The sequence below is a fragment of the Lithobates pipiens genome, unplaced genomic scaffold (genome assembly GCF_037356315.1).
Source record: "Lithobates pipiens isolate NorthernLeopardFrog02 unplaced genomic scaffold, aLitPip1_a1.2 Scaffold_22, whole genome shotgun sequence".
NCBI classification, from domain to species: domain Eukaryota; kingdom Metazoa; phylum Chordata; class Amphibia; order Anura; family Ranidae; genus Lithobates; species Lithobates pipiens.
In genome coordinates, this window is record NW_027507784.1 from 74267883 (window position 1) to 74286443 (window position 18561).

Genomic DNA, 18561 nt, shown 5'->3' on the forward strand with positions numbered 1-18561 from the left:
CTAGTGTTAACTCCTTCCCTGACAGTGACATTTTTACAATAATCAGTGCAATTTTATAGCACTGATCACTGTATAAATGACAATGGTCCCAAAATAATGTCAAAAGTGTCCGATGTGTCCGCCACAATGTCACAGTCACAATAAAAATCGCAGATCGCCAGGATTACTAGTAAAAGAAATAATAATAAAAATGCCATACATCTATCCCCTATTTTGTAGATGCTATAACTTTTGCGCAAACCAATCAATATACGCTTATTGCGATTTTTTTTTCACCAAAAATATGTAGAAGAATACATATCGGCCTAAACTGAGGAAAAAATTAGTTATTTTTTTCCTAAATTGGGATATTTATTATAGCAAAAAAGTAAAAAATATTGGGGGTCATTTACTAAAGGAAACTCCACTTTGCACTGCAAGTGCACTTGGAAGTAAAGTCGCTCTAGATCTGAGGGGGACATGCAAAGGAAATAAGAAACAACATTTTCGCTTGCACATGATTGGATGATAAAATCAGCAGAGCTTCCCCTCATTTCAGATCTACCCCTTAGATTTTCAGTGCAAAGTGGATTTGCCTTTCGTAAATAACCCCCATTGTGTTTTTTTCAAGCTTGTCGCTCTTCTTTTGTATATAGCGCAAGAAATAAAACCGCAGAGGTTACTACCAAAAGAAAGCTCTATTCGTTGGGAAAAAAATATAGATCATTTAATTTGGGTACGTTGTTGCATGACTGCGCTATTATCATTCAAAATGCACTGAAAACTGAAAATTGTCCTGGGCAGGAAGGGGGTGAAAATGCCCTGTATTGAAGTGGTTAAGAGTATGCAGAGCCCCAATTAAACATCATACAGTTTAAATATTTAAAGTGGTTCTAAAGCCTGGAGACCACAAAAACCTTCTGTGTGCAGCATTGAATAGAAATTGTATAATGTGTAGCCAGCTTTATAGATGCGCAGAGCAGCAGCTCGGGAGCAAGCACACTGTGGTACCCCCATGACAAGCAGCTTTCCGAGGGGGCATTGCTCGAGGGGGAGGAGCCAGGAGTGCTGGCAGGGGACCTGAACAGAAGAGGATCGGATCTGCTGTGCAAAACCACTGTAAGTATAACACCGTGACCTCTCCTCCTCCTGCAAGTGTGCCTTGTGCTGTGCTGTACGGTCTATTCACATCACAAGGTTGTGTGCTGCAACACATATGTTGGGTTTTGTTAAACATCCCATTCAAAATGAAGGGGCTGAACCCAAACAGCAACACATATGAAAATGGGGCAGGCATTTATCTCATTTATGGAGTTCAGTCACTGACGTGGAAAAAGTATGTAGTTAAGAATTTCTGATTTTTACTCTTCTTAACAGCTGTCTCTGCGTTGTAACGGCGATGATATTAGCAATTGAATTGGTTTTGTTCTCTATTTATATTTGGTGAGCACAAAATTCTGATTAGCCATTTTACATATATCTTCATAATGGAAGACTCAAACAATCCATCCATGAAAAAGATATTCAGAAATAGCTCAATAATTACTCTAACGGATAATAGGAACAAATTCTCCTAATAGACTGGGGTAATAAGGCTTGCACTATTGGCCTTTCTTACAGCTATCTTGTTATTCCAACCCCCTGTAGTTACAACTTACAATAAACCTCTCTGTATATAGAATCCCCAAATCATGGGAAATGAAAATATTGTGGAAGAGCATGTAGAAAAATATAGACAAAATTGGACTGGGGGGGGGGGGGGGGGGTTGGAGTGGACAGCATATGTTGGCATCTACCTTTTAGTGCCAGGTCCTGGCACTGGTTCTATTTCAACATTTCCTGTTGCTCACTCATCTATTCTAGCAAAGCCACCTCATTCCTATTATGAATTCGGAAAGGAGTTTATAGGGGTACTTCATATTTATGTTTCCAAGCAAAAAGAAGAGCTCTAGACTCATTTTCAGGGATTTAACTCTCAATTCTAAGCGGTGTTATTGAAAAAAAAAAAAACCCTGAACACCTGAATAAGTCAAGAAAGTGCTTATTCCCCATCCCTATGTGTTTTAAGTCAGTGAGAGAGAGTCTGAAAGCAAACAGCTTCTCCCAAGCTTTCGCTTATAAGTGTATTCTGTACTAAATATTTATTTAGTACAATAAACTGTTTATATACGTATTTATAAAAAGAAACAATCAGTTTACTTTTTCTTTCCTATAACTTATTATTAAAGTGGTTGAAAAGAGAAAGTCTTTTATCTTTGTAAGTGATTGTACAACTTTACTTTTTTTTATTATTAAAATAACAAAAACTGTGTAGTTGGTTTTGCACAGAGCAGCCCCGATCCTCCTCTTCTTGGGTCCCACCCTAGCTCTCCTGGCTCCTCTTTCCTGCTGGATGCCCCCCACAGCAAGCTTGTGTCCATTCACACACAGAGCCACAATTTGTCCCTGCCCCTCCATCTCCTGATTGGCTCACTGACTGTGATTGACAGCTAATAGCCAATCAGGAGTGCAGATCCTCAGAGAGGAGGCAAGAGTGTCACTTCCCAAAGGGAAAAATTTTAGAGAAAAAAATGCACTATGGTATGCAAATATACTAGACGCAAACGCATGATAAAATAACAATAACTGTGTATAGTTGGTTTTGCACAGAGCAGCCCCGATCCTCCTCTTCTTGGGTCCCACCCTAGCTCTCCTAGCTCCTCTCTCCTGCTGGATGCCCCCCACAGCAAGCGGCTTGTGTCCATTCACACACAGAGCCACAATTTGGACCTGCCCCTCCATCTCCTGATTGGCTCACTGACTGTGATTGACAGTTAATTGACAGTTAATAGTCAAGTAGTGCAGGTCCTCAGAGAGGAGGCAAGTGATGTGTGTGAATAATAAATTACAAATTAGCATCAAAATAAATATAAAAAATGCATACAAAAATTAAAAAGGTGATAACCGTTGAAATAAAGTCCAATTGCAGATGATTTTAAAAAATAAGGCTCACACCCGTGCACCATTAACAATAAATCAAGTAAACATGAAAGAAAAGAAAACAGCAAATTCTTCCATTTGAGAACTGTGTGCAATCCACCACCAATGTGTAAAGATTCACTTCTTACCAGAAGCCTATGACCCCCCGTTGCAGAGGGTCACAGAAAGGATGTGTAAATGATATGTTTCCCGAGCTCTCAAGCGGTCCTGCTGATCTCCTTAATACACCATCTCCATCATAGAAACATACGGTAATCTTCAGCAAAACAAGAAGAAAACGGAAGGCCCTCACACATGCGGACAAACCCGTCCTTCCTGGATCCTCCCACCACAAACACGAGGTGACATCATCGCCTCACTCCACGCTACGTGTTTCGTAATAGAGTTACGTCGTCCAGGTGCCTGACGTAGATTTTGTTGTATCCGAATTGCTCTGGCCATTTGATGTGGCCAGTGCGACTTAACACATAGGGGAATTTATAACACTTATGTATTTATTTTGTGTGTTACTGATTTAGCGCAGCTTATTTATTTCCTTCACTTCCTAAGGTGAGCAGGCATTGCACCTGGTGATGGAAGTAGTGGCAGGGACAATATAACCAACTACACTTTGTTATTAATATTTTTTTTATTGACCTATCTTATTGGTCCTTTTTCACAATTTTATTCCTACTATTAATTGTTGGAATTTGCATTCATTTATTGATTTATTTATGCACATGTCACTTTATGCACACTATTATATAGAGAACAAGCGCACCATTGTTTAAGAATTTTATACTTCTAAAGCCTCATACACACGGTCGGACTTGTACAAACTTTTCCGTGGACTTTTGTACAAAGGGCGTGGTCCACAAGTTTGTATTGCATACACACGGTCGGACTTTTTGACAACAAACACGAACGTGGTGACGTCACAACGTACGGATGCCACTTCAAAAGAGGACGTTCAATGACTCCAGCGCCACCTTTGGTCAACTTCTGTATTGTAGTCTGATCGTTTGCATAGGTTCTGAGCATGCGTGTTTGTACCTTGTACAAAAGTCCGATGCTTTTGCGTACACACGGTCGGACTTTGCTCCATCGGACTTTTGTTGCCAGAAAGTTTGTCCGTTCGCACAGCCAACAAAAGTCCGATGAAAACAGAAAAAGTTTGTCCGATGGAGCGTACACACAGTCGGATGTTGCTCCAAAACAGCTAATTTGCATGTTTGTTGTCAAAAAGTCCGACCGTGTGTACGGGCCTTTATGCTTGAGATCATTTTGAATGGTGCAGCTGTTGTGTGTTCACCTCATTAGTACTTATGTACACACCTAGCAGCGCTTTAGTATTTATCACACAACTGAATGATTGCCTGCGTTGAATGAAATACCACTTACATCCACCACATTCACCACACCTGAGTGCAGAAGTCTTTTTGGCTTTTTAGAAATTGACTCCAATGGTCTTCAAATCAGGGTTTGTTTTTCTTTTTTTTATGATTTTCAGCTTATTTTGCCTATTGTGTTCAAGCAATAGTAATTGCAACAGATTAAAACCATGTCAGATTTAAATACTTATCCTGCTTGAAGTAAAAACAAAAAAAAAAAACAACACATTTAATGATTTATTAATGAATACAGAGCTGAATTAATGTGTCTTTATTATCCGCTTGAAGTTCAGCTTTAAGCTCCAGCAGCAATAGTCTCAGCTCATTCTTACCTTCCTTTGCTATGTGATATGCAGATTGACATTGCTCTCAAATTAATACTTATGATTGCATTATGTTTAATTCTAGAACCCGCTGACAGGCCTTCAGTTCTTTTGATTGCAAACTCTGAAACAATAGAAGTGCTGGATCTTAGTGGGGGCAAAGCGCCCACCAGGAGCCCTATGAATGCAAATGGGATTCAAACGCTGGATTTTTTGTATGATGAGAACACTGTCTGCTGGATTGAATCCAGGAAGTCTTCATACCAACTGAAATGCCACAAGATAACGAAGACGTGGACTTTCACAGAAGGGAGAACAATGTACATATCTCAGCACCTCCACAGTAAGTAGATTGATTATTTTCTATTGATTATATAGGAATTGTGTATAGAAGTCACTCCTGACTCAAAGCTAAACTTCATTAACCCTTTGAGGACCATAAGATTACCGTCATCAATATAAAAATAATTATATATTTTTTTCCCTTTAAAAATGTATTTGAACAATAAATAAAACCATTTCCACACTTGCGTCATTTTTGGGGGAGGAATTATGACAAAAATTTGTTGATAAGAACTAATATTTTGACTCAAACCATGACCAGGCCATTTTTTGCAATACGGCACTGCGTCGCTACTGACAATTGCATGGTCGTGCGACGTTGTACCGAACAAAATTGATGTCCTTTTTTTCCCACTTTCTTTTGGTGGTATTTGATCACCTCTGCAGTGATCAAATACAGAGCTTTAATACAGATCCCCCAAAAAATATATATATATATAAAAAAACAAAAACAAACGTATTCATCACTTTAGGCCAGTATATATTCTTCTACATATTTTTGGTTAAAAAAATCGTAATAGGCATGTATTCATTGGTTTGCAGAAAAGTTATCGTGTCTACAAACTATGGAATAGATTTAGGGACTTTTATTTATTTTTTGCTGTTTTTACTATTAATGGCGGCAATCTTTGATTTTTAGCGGGACTGCAATATTGCGGCGGACAAATCTGACCCCAAATTACATTTTTTGGGGACCAGTGACTTTATTACATTAATCAGTGCTATAAAAATGCACTGATCAATGTAAACATTACACTGGCAGGGGAGGGGTTAACACTAGGGGACAATCAAGGGGTTAAATGTGTTCCCTGGGTGTGTTATAACTGTAGGGGGGATGGGCTTACTGGGACATGACGGAGATCCCTGCTCCCGATCAATGGGAACAGTAGATCTCTGACATGTCTCCTGTCAGATCTGGGATCCCTGTTCTGCCTCTCTACTAGGCAATCGTGGGTTGCCGGAAGACATCAAGTCCACCCGACGTACCGGCATGCTCCTGCAGCAAGAGCATGGTGGCACACGCCCGCCCACAACTGCGCCTGCATGAGCCACCATACAGGTATGGCGATTCGTGCAGGAGAGCCAACTTGCCGCAGTATATTTGCGTGAGCTGGTCGGCTAGTGGTTAAAGGAAAACGTCACTTTTTGTAGAGAAAAAATAGTTCCAACTCCATTATGTGCTGGTATTAAAAGAAAAACAACTGCACTGTAGATTCTTACTTCAGTTCTTTAGATACTGTATTCTGTAGTTTCTGTGCATGCTTTGGCCCATTCATACCAGAAACTGTGCTAGAACACAGCACTGCTGGCGTGCAGTAAGATGACGGCAGTTCCTACATCCCTGAAGTCAATGAGCACAAAAACAATTTCTTTTGATTATGTGAATTTTTAGTACCAAAGTATGCTATAATGGTAAAATCTAAGCTTTTATTGTTATAAAACAAATAAAAACAGAATCAATGTAGAACTGTGGGGTTGATATACTAAAGGCAAATAGACAGTGCACCCAGCAAGTGCAGTTACACCAGAGCTTTGTAAATGAGCATTTGGATGGTTTTTCCGACGGAATTCCGCGCAAGCTTGGCTTGCATACACACGGTCACACAAAACTTCTCTGAACTTTTGACCGTCAAGAACACGGTGATGTACAACACTACGATGAGCCGAGAAAATGAAGTCCAATGCTCCCGAGCATGCGTCAAATTGTTTCCAAGCATGCGTAGGAATTTTGCGCGTTGGAATTTGTACAGGCGGTCGGAATTTCCGATCGGAACTTTTTCAGACCATAAAATAGAGAACCTGCTCTCAATCTTTTGCTGGCTGGAATTCTGCCAACAAAAGTCTGATGGAGCATACACATGGTCGGAATTTCTGACCAAAAGCTTAATTATCATTCATTTTACAAATTTGTTACACAATACATATACACAAAACTTGTATCCATGTGTTTCACGGTCAATTGCTATGGAATCTCCTAACAATATGATTCCAAGATGGAAATTGTGTCCAACCTGGGGAAAAACTAAGATAATTACACAATGTGTTTTGTGGATGTATATCCCCACTTCCTCAGGTTTTGTGAAACTGTAAAAGACAGTCAGAATCCATACATATCATTCAATTTATGGCTACATGGATTTGTTGTCTTGCACATATTTCCTTAAATACATTACCTCAAGATGAATAAGAAATTAATCTCAGCCTTGAGTCGTGGGCCTGGGGATACGCAACATCAGGAGGTTTTACGTCATATTCTGGGGAAATATGGGTATCTGTTATCAAATGATGAAATAATGAACAAATGAGTAAGCCCTTGTACACATGGTCGGACATTCCGACAACAAAATAGGTCCGATCGGATCATGTTGTCGGAAAATTTTATAGCCCAGCTCTAAAACTTTGTCATCGGATATTCCGACGGGAACAGTCCGATGTAGCCCACACATGGTCAGATTATTCGACAACACGGTCCGATCGGACATTTTCCATCGGAATGTTCGACCATGTGTACAAGGGCTTAGGAGGATCCTTCAGATCACCTTTAGGAAAACAAAATCTATTAGGGATAGATTGGTTCGAATTCATTACCAACTGAGGAACCTGCCTATTAGACTATATAGATAGAGTATGTTATGATGTAAACACTGTGATTTTTGCTAATGAGTATTTGAAAAAAATACATTTCATTTACTGAATAATGAATTATTTTGCCTGCAACATCTGGCCAATTCTGAGACAAGAGTAGTCTATTTAATGCCGCATAAGTAGGGAGCATTTTATGATGGAAAGACCAAAAGAATGCTCATGAAAAGGATGCAAGACCGTATACTGTATATTATATTTAAAATGGGAAAATTGTTATCCCTAAAGCCTACCATGCAGGTATGGGCCACATCTATGATACATCATGTATTCGATTTGTGGTCTTGAAAGTTGTAGAAAAATAGTGATGTCCACCACAATGATTAGCATATGACCAAGATTATATTGATCCCTTATAAAAAGAGATCAATAAAGCATGTTGCAAACAAATAATTACAGGTGTTTAGCAATAATCCACATCAGACCACCACCATTAAAACTCAAATTGCTTAATTTGTTTGTTTTTTAACAATAGTTTTTTATTACGCTTCAAAGTCATACAAACATACAGACTGTGGCACCATTGTACATAGAAAAAACAGGTTGGTGGTCAATAAACATGAATAATAGTACACCATTTAACTTAAGAACAACTTTCAGAGTTCAAAAACAAATCTCACACCATCATGTAAGTAACATTAGTCTGGATCGTATAAAGGAGTAGGCAAAAAGGACAAAGGAAACAAATTCAAAATTGACAACAACAAATAAATGATATCCTCACTGTTCTAGGGGTTTAGATATACATTCACAACAAATTGTATAGTATATTATATTGGGAGTAGATTCCAGAGTTTACTGAAAAAAGTATTCATAAGATCACTCTATAACGTCCGATATCGTAAGATCAAGGTTCTTTTTTCCACTTATTAGAGACTGAAAGTTGGGCAGCTATCAAGATATGCATAACTATCTTGAGGAATTGTTTAGGAAAACAGATAATTTTGAGTGCCAATAGGGCTAACGTCGTAGTAGGTGAAGTTATTATAATACCTGAGATGGACGAAATTAGAGCGAATACCAAGTTCAAAAAGCTAACAATCGATTTACAAGACCATAATATATTTAATAGATTGCCCTGTTGACCACAATTCCTCTAGCAATCTGAAGGAGTGTGGGGATACATAAGAGATAGCCAATAAGGGGTAATATACCACCAGCGTGCCAAATCACACAAGTGCACACAAATAATTTAAAAGCACACAATACAAACGTCACACTGGTGAAGCCTTAGCAGGCATGATGACGTCACAAGTCAAGCTCCTTCCAATGTGTTTTGCAATAATATTTATCATTGACATGTATTGTAACATGTGTTATTGATCTCTGTTTTAAGAGATCAATATAATCCGGTAAGAGGCTCATAGTTGTGGTGGAGGGCATAAGGTATTCACATTCATTTTTTCAAGAAGTGTTCACTTCCTCAGTGGAAGGCTGGAATATTTCATACAATTATTTGTTTGATGGAATCACTGTTTCTAAATGTTTTATTCCAGATTTTTTTCTATATTGGACTTTTGGACACTTTATTTTACACATTTATATACCATTTGTGATTTGTTTGGATGTGAACTTATTATTTGTGTACATAATATGATTATCACCATGTATTCAGATGAGCAGTTCTGGATGCAATGTTTATACTACGTGCATTTTTTTTTCTTTTAAACGTAGTGATGGCAGAACAAAGACCAAGTTATTCAGCAAGTCTGCCCTATATATATATGTATACTCTATTGTCATATTGTCAAAAGTACTGGGACTCCTGCCTTTACATGCACATGAACTTTAATGGCACCCCAGCCCTAGTCCGTTGGGTTCAATATTGAGTTGGCCCACTCTTTGCAGCTATAACAGCTTCAACTCTTCTGGGAAGGCTGTCCATAAGGTTTATTAGTGTGTCTATGGGAATGTTTAAACATTCTTCCAGAAGCACATTTGTGAAGTCAGGCACTGATGTTGGACGAGAAGGACTGGCAATCTCCACTCTAATTCATCCCAAAGGTGTTCTGTCGGGTTGAGGTCAGGACTCTGCACAGACCAGTCAAGTTACTCCACCCCAAACTCACTCTTCCATGTTTTTATGGACCATGCTTTGTGCACTGGGGCATAGTCATGTTGGAACAGGGAGGGGCAAGAAATTGTCCAAAATGTCTTGGTATGCTGACGCCTTATAAATTCCATTCACTGCAACTAGGGGGCCAAACCCAACCCCTGAAAAACAACCCCACACCATAATCCCCCCTCCACCAAATGATTTGGACCAGTGCACAAAGCAAGGTCCATAAAGACATGGATGAGTGAATTTGGGGTCAAGGAACTTGTCAAGTTTTGACATCAACCCGATATAACACCTTTGGGATGAATTAGAGCAGAGACAGCGAGCCAGTACTTCTCTTCCAACATCAGTGCCTGACCTCATAAATGCACTTCTGGAAGAATGGTAAAAAATTCCCATAGACACACTCCTAAACCTTGCGGACAGCCTTCCCAAAGTCAAAGCTGTTAAAGCTGCACAGAGTGGGCCAACTCAACATTGAACCCTACTGACTAAGACCAGGGTGCCATTAAAGTGCATGTGTATGTAAAGTCAGGCGTTCCAATGCTTTTCACAATAATGTGTATATATACTGTATATATAAAAATGAATAAAGTATGATACCATTTTATCTGAACAATTTAATTGAGCATGCTTGAAGATTCATTTTAGCAGTTCATATATATATATATATATATATATATATATATATATATATATATATATATATATATTTTTTTTTTTATTAATGGACACATGCTTTATGTGAATTCTGTGTGTTTAGTATCAATCAAGTCTCAAATAGGTTAATGTCTTTTGATATATACAGTATGTTAAGGGATAGAGGTACATGCCTTCTCCCTTTTCCTTCTATTTAACACTTATCATTACTCTTATGCCGTAAGAAAACGCTCATGCTTTTCTGATGAATATGAGGAACAAATAGAATAACTAGTGAACACCTTCAGCAAACACAAAGACACCAATTAGATAGAAATTGAGCACACAACCCTAATGCTGCAAGGTCACAGCACCAACCATTGCATCATTGCGAATAGCATACGAAGATAAAATAGAAGCCTTTTCTCAGAAAACTGCTAAAATTAATCTTCAAACATGGTCAATTAAATTGTTCAGATAAAATGTTTGCATACGTTATTAGTTTTTACTTTGAAAAAAAATCAGAAAAAATCAAAGCATTGTCAAAATTGTCGGTGGCAGTAATTCTACTCTGAGGCTGTAGGTAGTGATGGTCGGCGCAGTAGGGGTTTGTATTCTGATAAAAGGGTGGAGAGGCTACAGAATTATTTCCCTGGGGATGCGCAATTAGAATTGGTAAAGTCTAGCAGGATTAAGTGGTCGTGTCGCATTATCCTCAACAGTGTGTCTCATTTGACTGTATATATTTGATGATTTCCTTACTAATAACACATTACGCTTTTTAGCTTAAGATCATCAGTGAAAGGCCTTCTTGCATTCAGGGAAGGAAAAAAAAATATTTTTTGATTTATAATAGCAGATTTACGAGACGCGTTTAGAAAAGATTGTAATCATTGTGTACCTCCATAAATCTTGTTTTATTGTGCGGTTCAGATGCCAGGCTTGAGGGACGCCATTATAATTTTATAATCGTTTGGCAACAGGCTAGGAATTCACTTACATAGAAATTAGGCTCATAATGGTTGCCTTTTGTTTGCCTTCGTGTTTTGCATGGGTCCTGGCAGGGAAAAAGCCATCTACACGTGTAAAAATCTAAAATGAGCAAAAAAATGGCATCTAAACACTGCAAGCTGGGAACCCGGAGGTCGGCTTGAAACAGAATTTTATTTTGTAATTGTCTTTGGCTGATGTTGAATGTTAGTAGAGTGGATGTTCATGAAAACAAGCAAAAACAGAAGAAGCAACTAGGAACCAACACAGTTGGAGTTTAAAGAAGAAATCCAAAAAAAAATAGCCAACTCAAAGATAAAAATGCAGCTTTTGCTACAGTGCTTAGTATCAATCCAGCTGTTTCCTACAGTACTTGTTTCACACCATTACATGTCCTCAGTCCTCTGAGTTGAATGGCAGGGAGCATCATTCAACCTACTTTCTTGGTCCAGCGTTATTGATCTGTTTTTAGTTTCATCAATGGATTGCACATCTATAGGAATAAATGAGGATTATTTTGGCTATCCAGGAGACTTTGAGAATAGAGGCTGTAAAGGGCCTAGTGGGCAGAGTCAAGGACAGCTACATTTTTATGTATTTTTTTTTTTTTTTTGGGGGGGGGGGGCATTGGGACCAGAGGACACATTTAAAAGATATCTTTATCCTCCAAAAATAATCCATCCACATCCACTACTTAATGGCTCTGTAATCTATTTTTCATGAAATAGTTTTTCACTGTGTTTTTCTACCTCCTTGGAATGTCCTCCACAAGCTGGCACTTCTCCCCTTCATGTAAACATATATTTTTTTTTGCTGGAAAATTACTCAGAATCCCCAAATAATTACTCAGAATCCCCAAATATTATGTTGTTTTTTTAGCAGACACCCTAGGGAATAAAATGGTGGTCATTTTTTGGCAACTTTTTATCTCACACGGTATTTGCGCAATAATTTTGGAAAAAAAAACGGTTTCATGAATTTAAAAATAACAAAACAGTAAAGTTAGCCCAACTTTGAAAGATGATGTTACGCCGAGTAAATAGATACCTAACATGTCACGCTTGAAAATTGCACACAATAATGGAATGGCGCCAAACTTCATTACTTAAAAATCTCCATAGGCGACGCTTTACATTTTTTTTACAGGTTACCAGTTTAGAGTTATAGAGGAGGTAGAATTGTTGCACATGCTCTAACGCATGCGGTGATACCTCACATGTGTGGTTTGAGCGGTGTTTACATATGTGGGCGAGACTTACGCGTGTGTTCGCTTCTGAGCGCGAGCTATCGGGGACAGGGGCGTTTTACATTTTTATTTTTTTGATTATTTTACTTAATTTTTTTTACTTTTACACTTTTTTAACTTTTTTTTTTGATCACTTTTATTCCTATTACAAGGAATGTAAACATCGCTTGTAATCTGTGTGACAGCTCCTCTTTATGGAGAGATGTGGGGTCAATAAGACCCGGGGAAAAGAAAAATCACAGATCTCATGCTGAGAGCCACAATCGTGGCTTTGTTTATTTCTGGGTACCCACGCGTGACGTCATAACGTCACACCCGGGCCTCCGATGGTCATAGAGATGACTGGTGACCATCTGGTCACCGGAAATCTCTATGCTCATCATCAGGCGGTGGGCGATTCTTTCAACCGGGCCCCCAATGGCATGGGAGAGCCCGGAGAAGCACCGATCTCATGCTGACAGCCGTGATTGCGGCTTTATTTATTTCCGGGTACCCACGCATGACGTCATAGCATCGTGCCCGGGCCTCTGATGGTCATAGAGATGACTGGTGACCATCTGGTCATCAGAAATCTCTATGCTCGTCATCAGGCGGTGGGCGATTCTTTCTTCAGGCCCCGATGGCACGTGAGAGCCCAGAGAAGCACCGGATGGCGGCAGGGGGGGGGATGTCCCCTCCCGTCCCCTATAAGAACGATCAAGTGGTGGAACTGCTGCTATGATCATTCTTATTATGCACAGAATCGATGGCTGCAAATAATGATATCTGAATGATGCCTCTAGCTGCAGGCATAATTCAAATATCCCCCCCTAAAAGGCAAGGATGTCATGTTACTATGGCCGGGTAGTGAAGTGGTTAAAAGGCTTTTAAAGTGGAAGTAAACCCTTTTATCATTTTCAGTCAAGGAAGCTGCCATCTTGGCCTCTAATGATTCTTCAACTGCCATAATGCTGCACATGTGATCAGTTATGAAGCCAGCCATTGGATGGTATGAAAGTTTGGTTGAGAGCACAACCAATGTGAAAATTAGAATTTCCGGCATGCCGGGAATGTAAGTGTTTTTTGAAACTGGGTTTACTCCCTCTTTAAGAGTCGCAAAAGCTCATTGCAACTATCCTGGACTTGTTTTCACGTAAAAAAAGGATATATTGAGGAAGAGAGGAACAATAACTTAAAATGGACAAACAATATGAAATATAATAAGAAAAGTTATTTATATTATAATTATTATTAATAGTAGTAGTAATATATTAGTAATATTAGCCATATTTGAGTATACTAATTAGTATTAGTATTCGTATAAGTATCTGTACACTGAGTTTATCCACAAAGACATGTGATCCCCTATTGAATGTATTTCTTAATTCAGGGGTGTCCAGCCTGCGGCTCAAGACAGCTATGAATGCAGCCCAACACAAAATCTTAAACTTACTTAAAAATGTTGAGTTTTGGGGAGTTTTTTGTAAAAATGTGTTAACACTTAAAGAACACATGCAGCTGAAGACAAATTTGAGAGCGTCTCTTTATTGGACTTTTATAAGTTTTATCTTGGCAAAAAAAAGAAAAACACTCACAATTCACTATCACAGCTTATCTACAGTATGTCACCAGTTTTTGGCAGCATCAATATTTGTGAGCAACTATTTTCAAGGATGAAGCATAGGTAGGGCAAAATTAGAACCAAATATCTGATGAGCACCTTGAGAATTCATTGAGAATTGCTACTCCATCCATCCAACCAGATAATAGTGCGTTAGTTTATCAAAAGCAATGTCACAGTGTCAAATATTGCATTCGTTTTATGTTGCCCTCTTTTACTTGTGTAATAAAAAATATTACAGAATAAATAAAGTTGTATTACTCAGGTACATTGTATATCAGTGATCATGAACTTGTGATCTGCCCTACTTTCTCAGTTCATCATGTGACTGAGAAAGTCAAAAGGTTGGACACCCCTGCTCTAAATTGTATCTCAGCTCTATCATCTCCTCTATCTACTAAGCCCTTGTACACACGGTCGGAGATTCCGACAACCAAATCCGCCGAATTTTGTCCGATGGATTTTGTCCAAAACTGTTGCATATACACGGTCGGACAAAGTTGTCGGAAAATCCGACGTAATGACGTTATTTTGTTACGATGGACTACGTTCACGCTAGTAGCCAATAGCTTTGGTGTAGGAATTTGATCTGAGCATGCGTGGCCCTTTGTCCGATCGGAATTCTCTACACATGATCGGAGTATGTCCGATCGGAGCATTTTGTCGGAAAATTTTACCAACAAGTTGGAAAACTTGGTCCGTCGGATACTCCGATTGAAACAGTCCGATGTAGACCACACACAGTCGGAATATCCGACAAAACCGTCTATCCGGACACATTCCGTCGGAATCTCCGACCGTGTGTACAAGGGCTAAGTCTTGATGAACAGGGACCTTCCAACTCACAAAACATTTTGGCTCTTTTACAGCTTGCATCTTCTGTAAAAAAACGTATTCTGGATTTCACATGCCTCATTTTTAGCTCTTTCCCTGTGAACCTTTAAAATGTTGATCACACAAGGCTTTGATTCAAAATAAATTCATGTGATTTTTTTTTTTTTTAAGCAGATTTTGCTAAGCGGTCCTCATGCCAAAATGTAAGAATAATTTTACCAAAATGTTGACAAAATTGGGAATTTCACTGAAAATTTATTTTTGCCAAAATCACCCATTCTTCTGTAAATATAACTTTAGAAAATGTAAAAGCAATTTGTCTTGCTCAAATATTTGCCTTCCTTTGTTAACGTTCATTATTGTCTATTTTGTTTGTTTCCTCAGATGTTCAGCAAATGGTCATTGACTGGATTACTGGAAACTTTTACTTTGTGGATCATGGGAACGACAGGATTTTTACATGTAGCCGCAATGGGACTGTGTGCATCACCTTGGTGGATCTTGATCTCCATAATCCGAAAGCGATTGCGCTGGACCCGATAGCGGGGTAAGATGGATAGCTACATACAGTGATTATACTTGTTTCCTGCTGGTGGTCAAAAGTTACTGAGAGTCTTTGCCAGATCTCTGAGCTGTGCCTATATCACTCTTATTGCTGGCATAAGAGCATAAAGTAGGATTTTCCTCTTATTTTTTGTTTTCTATGCTACGTTTTAATGATTTAAAATTTGTATATGGTTCTTTAATTTAATGCTTATGTGACAGGATGTTTCTTATCTTTACAAGGTTCCTAATTTATTAAAGTGGTATTGAAGTCAATTTATAGTCAGATAGTCAATCACTGCTGTAGACAAGCAGAGGCGCGGCTTCAACTGTGTCCCTCTTGCATTGGCTATGTGTGTGTGTTACTCATGGGAGGAGTTATGAAATAATCACAATGCCTCAATGGGTGGATATCAGTATGGATGAGTGGGCATTCCTAGGCAGGGTTTCCTTCTGACTTGTTGTAGCTTCTAGAGCACACCCTGAAAAATTCAGTGTGCAGTGAAACCAAAGTAATTACATTTCGTACGGGAGAAGATCCTGTACAATTGTGCAAGTCTGAATGGAAAGGCTTTAAGAATTTGAACATTGCACCTTTATGATCAGGTGAGGCGTGACAGCTCTGTCCTGACTGTTCCTTTCCAAAGGAACCAGAGAAGGAAAGTGCCAGAGATATAATAGAGAATGTTGTACTCATGTATCTGCACGGCTAGGCTGGCTGCTGTCACTCTCGTTGCCTTGATTACTGAGATATGATAGTATGTCTCTTGTGTCCTCGGGAATCACTCTGTGGCCTTGCATTTGTCAAAATTCTACTGCTGTGACATGTCAACTTTTCAGTAATACATGACTAATACATACAAAGAAAAATAGGTTTAGGAAAAAAAAAAAATAAATATATATATATATATATATATATATATATATATATATGTGTATATATATATATATATATGTATATATATATATATATATATATATATATATATATATATATATATATATATATATATATATATATATATATATATGTATGTATATATGTATGTATGTATATATATATATATATATATATATATATATATATTTTTTTTTTTTTTTTTTCATTATTCACTGTCTTTTGTTTCACTCACTACCTCTGCTGGAAGTCTATTGTAAGCATCAACTCTTTCAGAAAAAAATAATAATACTTTCCAAGGTTAGTTTTGAACTTTTCTTCTTGTTATTTTGAAGTCATATTATTCCTGTGTTCTTGATCCTGGCTTCATATTGCAAATACTGCCCCCCTGAACCCTACCTGCACCCTTAATGTATTTAAAGTTTTCAGTCATGTCACCCCTTTCCCTTCATTCCTCCAGACTGTACCGGAAGTCTCTCCTGATATGTTTTATCCCCCAAACCTTTCACCATTTTTGTTGCCCATCTTTGGACTTCTATCTTATCAATACATTTTTCTAAGTGAGGTTTCCAGAACTGGAGATGTATTTTAACTGAGGTCTAACTAAAGGCCTAGGCTAGACACCAGACCAGCCATCTCTGAGCTGGCATCTCATGGCCAAGAATCTTTGTTGACCATGTGTAATGCCTGATTGAAAATGTTTTTTTCCTGGAAAATATAAAACAATAGATGAAGGCATTGTTTTACGGGGAGTACTGTAATCAGCAGTATATAGCAGTCTTCTGACGTCTATCAGTGTTTGACCAAGAACTGGTTAAAGTTTTCAGAAGGAGTTTTCATTCTCCTCTGACTGTCCTATGAGGCAGTATGACCCCTGACCTTCTGCCTGGACAGTGCTGATTGGCCCTGTTCTGATCATATGCACCCTGACAAAAAATAAATAAAAAATGCTCTAGCAATACACACCAAACTGAGCATGTGCATAGTGCCTCCTAGGGCTCTGTTCTATCAGGAGATAGAATGGGGACTGTGGAAGAAGGGGGGGGGGGGGGGTCAGAGAAGACAGGATCAAACAGCCTTTGTTACACAATGAACAAGATTAACCCTTTAGGTTCCACAGTGAGTAGAACAAGCATGATTTACTGATTTTACTGTTGTGGGTTTAGTAACACTTTAGAACACCATTGTGTGAGTTTTTACTGACTCCAGGGATTATTTTAGGGCTAACATAAGAAGATATTTTTTTTTAAACTTTGTAGCTGAAATCTATATTTTCTTTTTATTTCTTAATGGAGGCCTCCGACCTTATGAACGTTACAAATGAGTTCTAAATATGTTATGTTGGAGGCACAACAAAGATCACCTGGTTGGCTTTTCATTTTATAGTTCTGCCGAATGTTCTCTGTCGGATACTTAAATATCAACTGCAAATGTGTAAATCTTCAGGAAGTGTTTGATTTTTGTGTGCTCTTCTATTCTCAGTGCCATCATTTCATTTTGTTCTGTGAGATTGGATTGCTGAGTACCGTGACCTTTTTTGGAACAAATGTATTTATTCCCTGTCACTCGCGGCAGAAGGTTTTGCCTGTGCCCATTTTAAAATTGCCAAAAAATTTAAAAAAATATATATACGTATATACTGTATACCTATGTACACAGTATATATGTTGACATTCACATGGCAAAGAAGGTCAGTGTGAAGCTGAAATATATACAGTACAAACCACTATGGTTCTGCACATACTTCCCGCTATTATATTCTTCAAACTGCCCCCCTGTACATACTTTTCACTGGTTACTTTTGTGCACATATTGCCCCCCTATCTTAACCATCCTGCTCCTCTTCTGCACATGCTGTCATACCTTCCACATTACATTCCTGCTATTGCTACCCCTGTCCATGGGCGTCCACAGAACTTTTTTCGGGGGGAGGGGGGGGGGGACAAAATTTTAAGATCACCCATGCAAAATAAAAAGATGTACATTCTCTACGCTATATGTATATGGGCATGGCCTGAGAAATTTCCAATACAAAGTGACACTTAATTATCTCTTATATAACATGTATATCTTTCCAGTGGAATGACAGGTATGTGTTATATAAGAGATAATTCAG

At 38.4% G+C, this 18561-nt stretch overlaps 1 protein-coding gene across 1 annotated transcript in view; it reads left to right on the forward strand.

The window, feature by feature from the left end:
• LRP1B (LDL receptor related protein 1B) overlaps positions 1 to 18561 on the forward strand; it is a 2110020-nt gene that overhangs the window by 937720 nt on the left and 1153739 nt on the right. Inside the window, exons 6-7 of the mRNA XM_077447755.1 lie at positions 4737 to 4994; positions 15389 to 15551. Of these exons, the coding sequence (XP_077303881.1) occupies positions 4737 to 4994; positions 15389 to 15551 (421 nt within the window). The remainder of the gene's footprint in view (positions 1 to 4736; positions 4995 to 15388; positions 15552 to 18561) is intronic.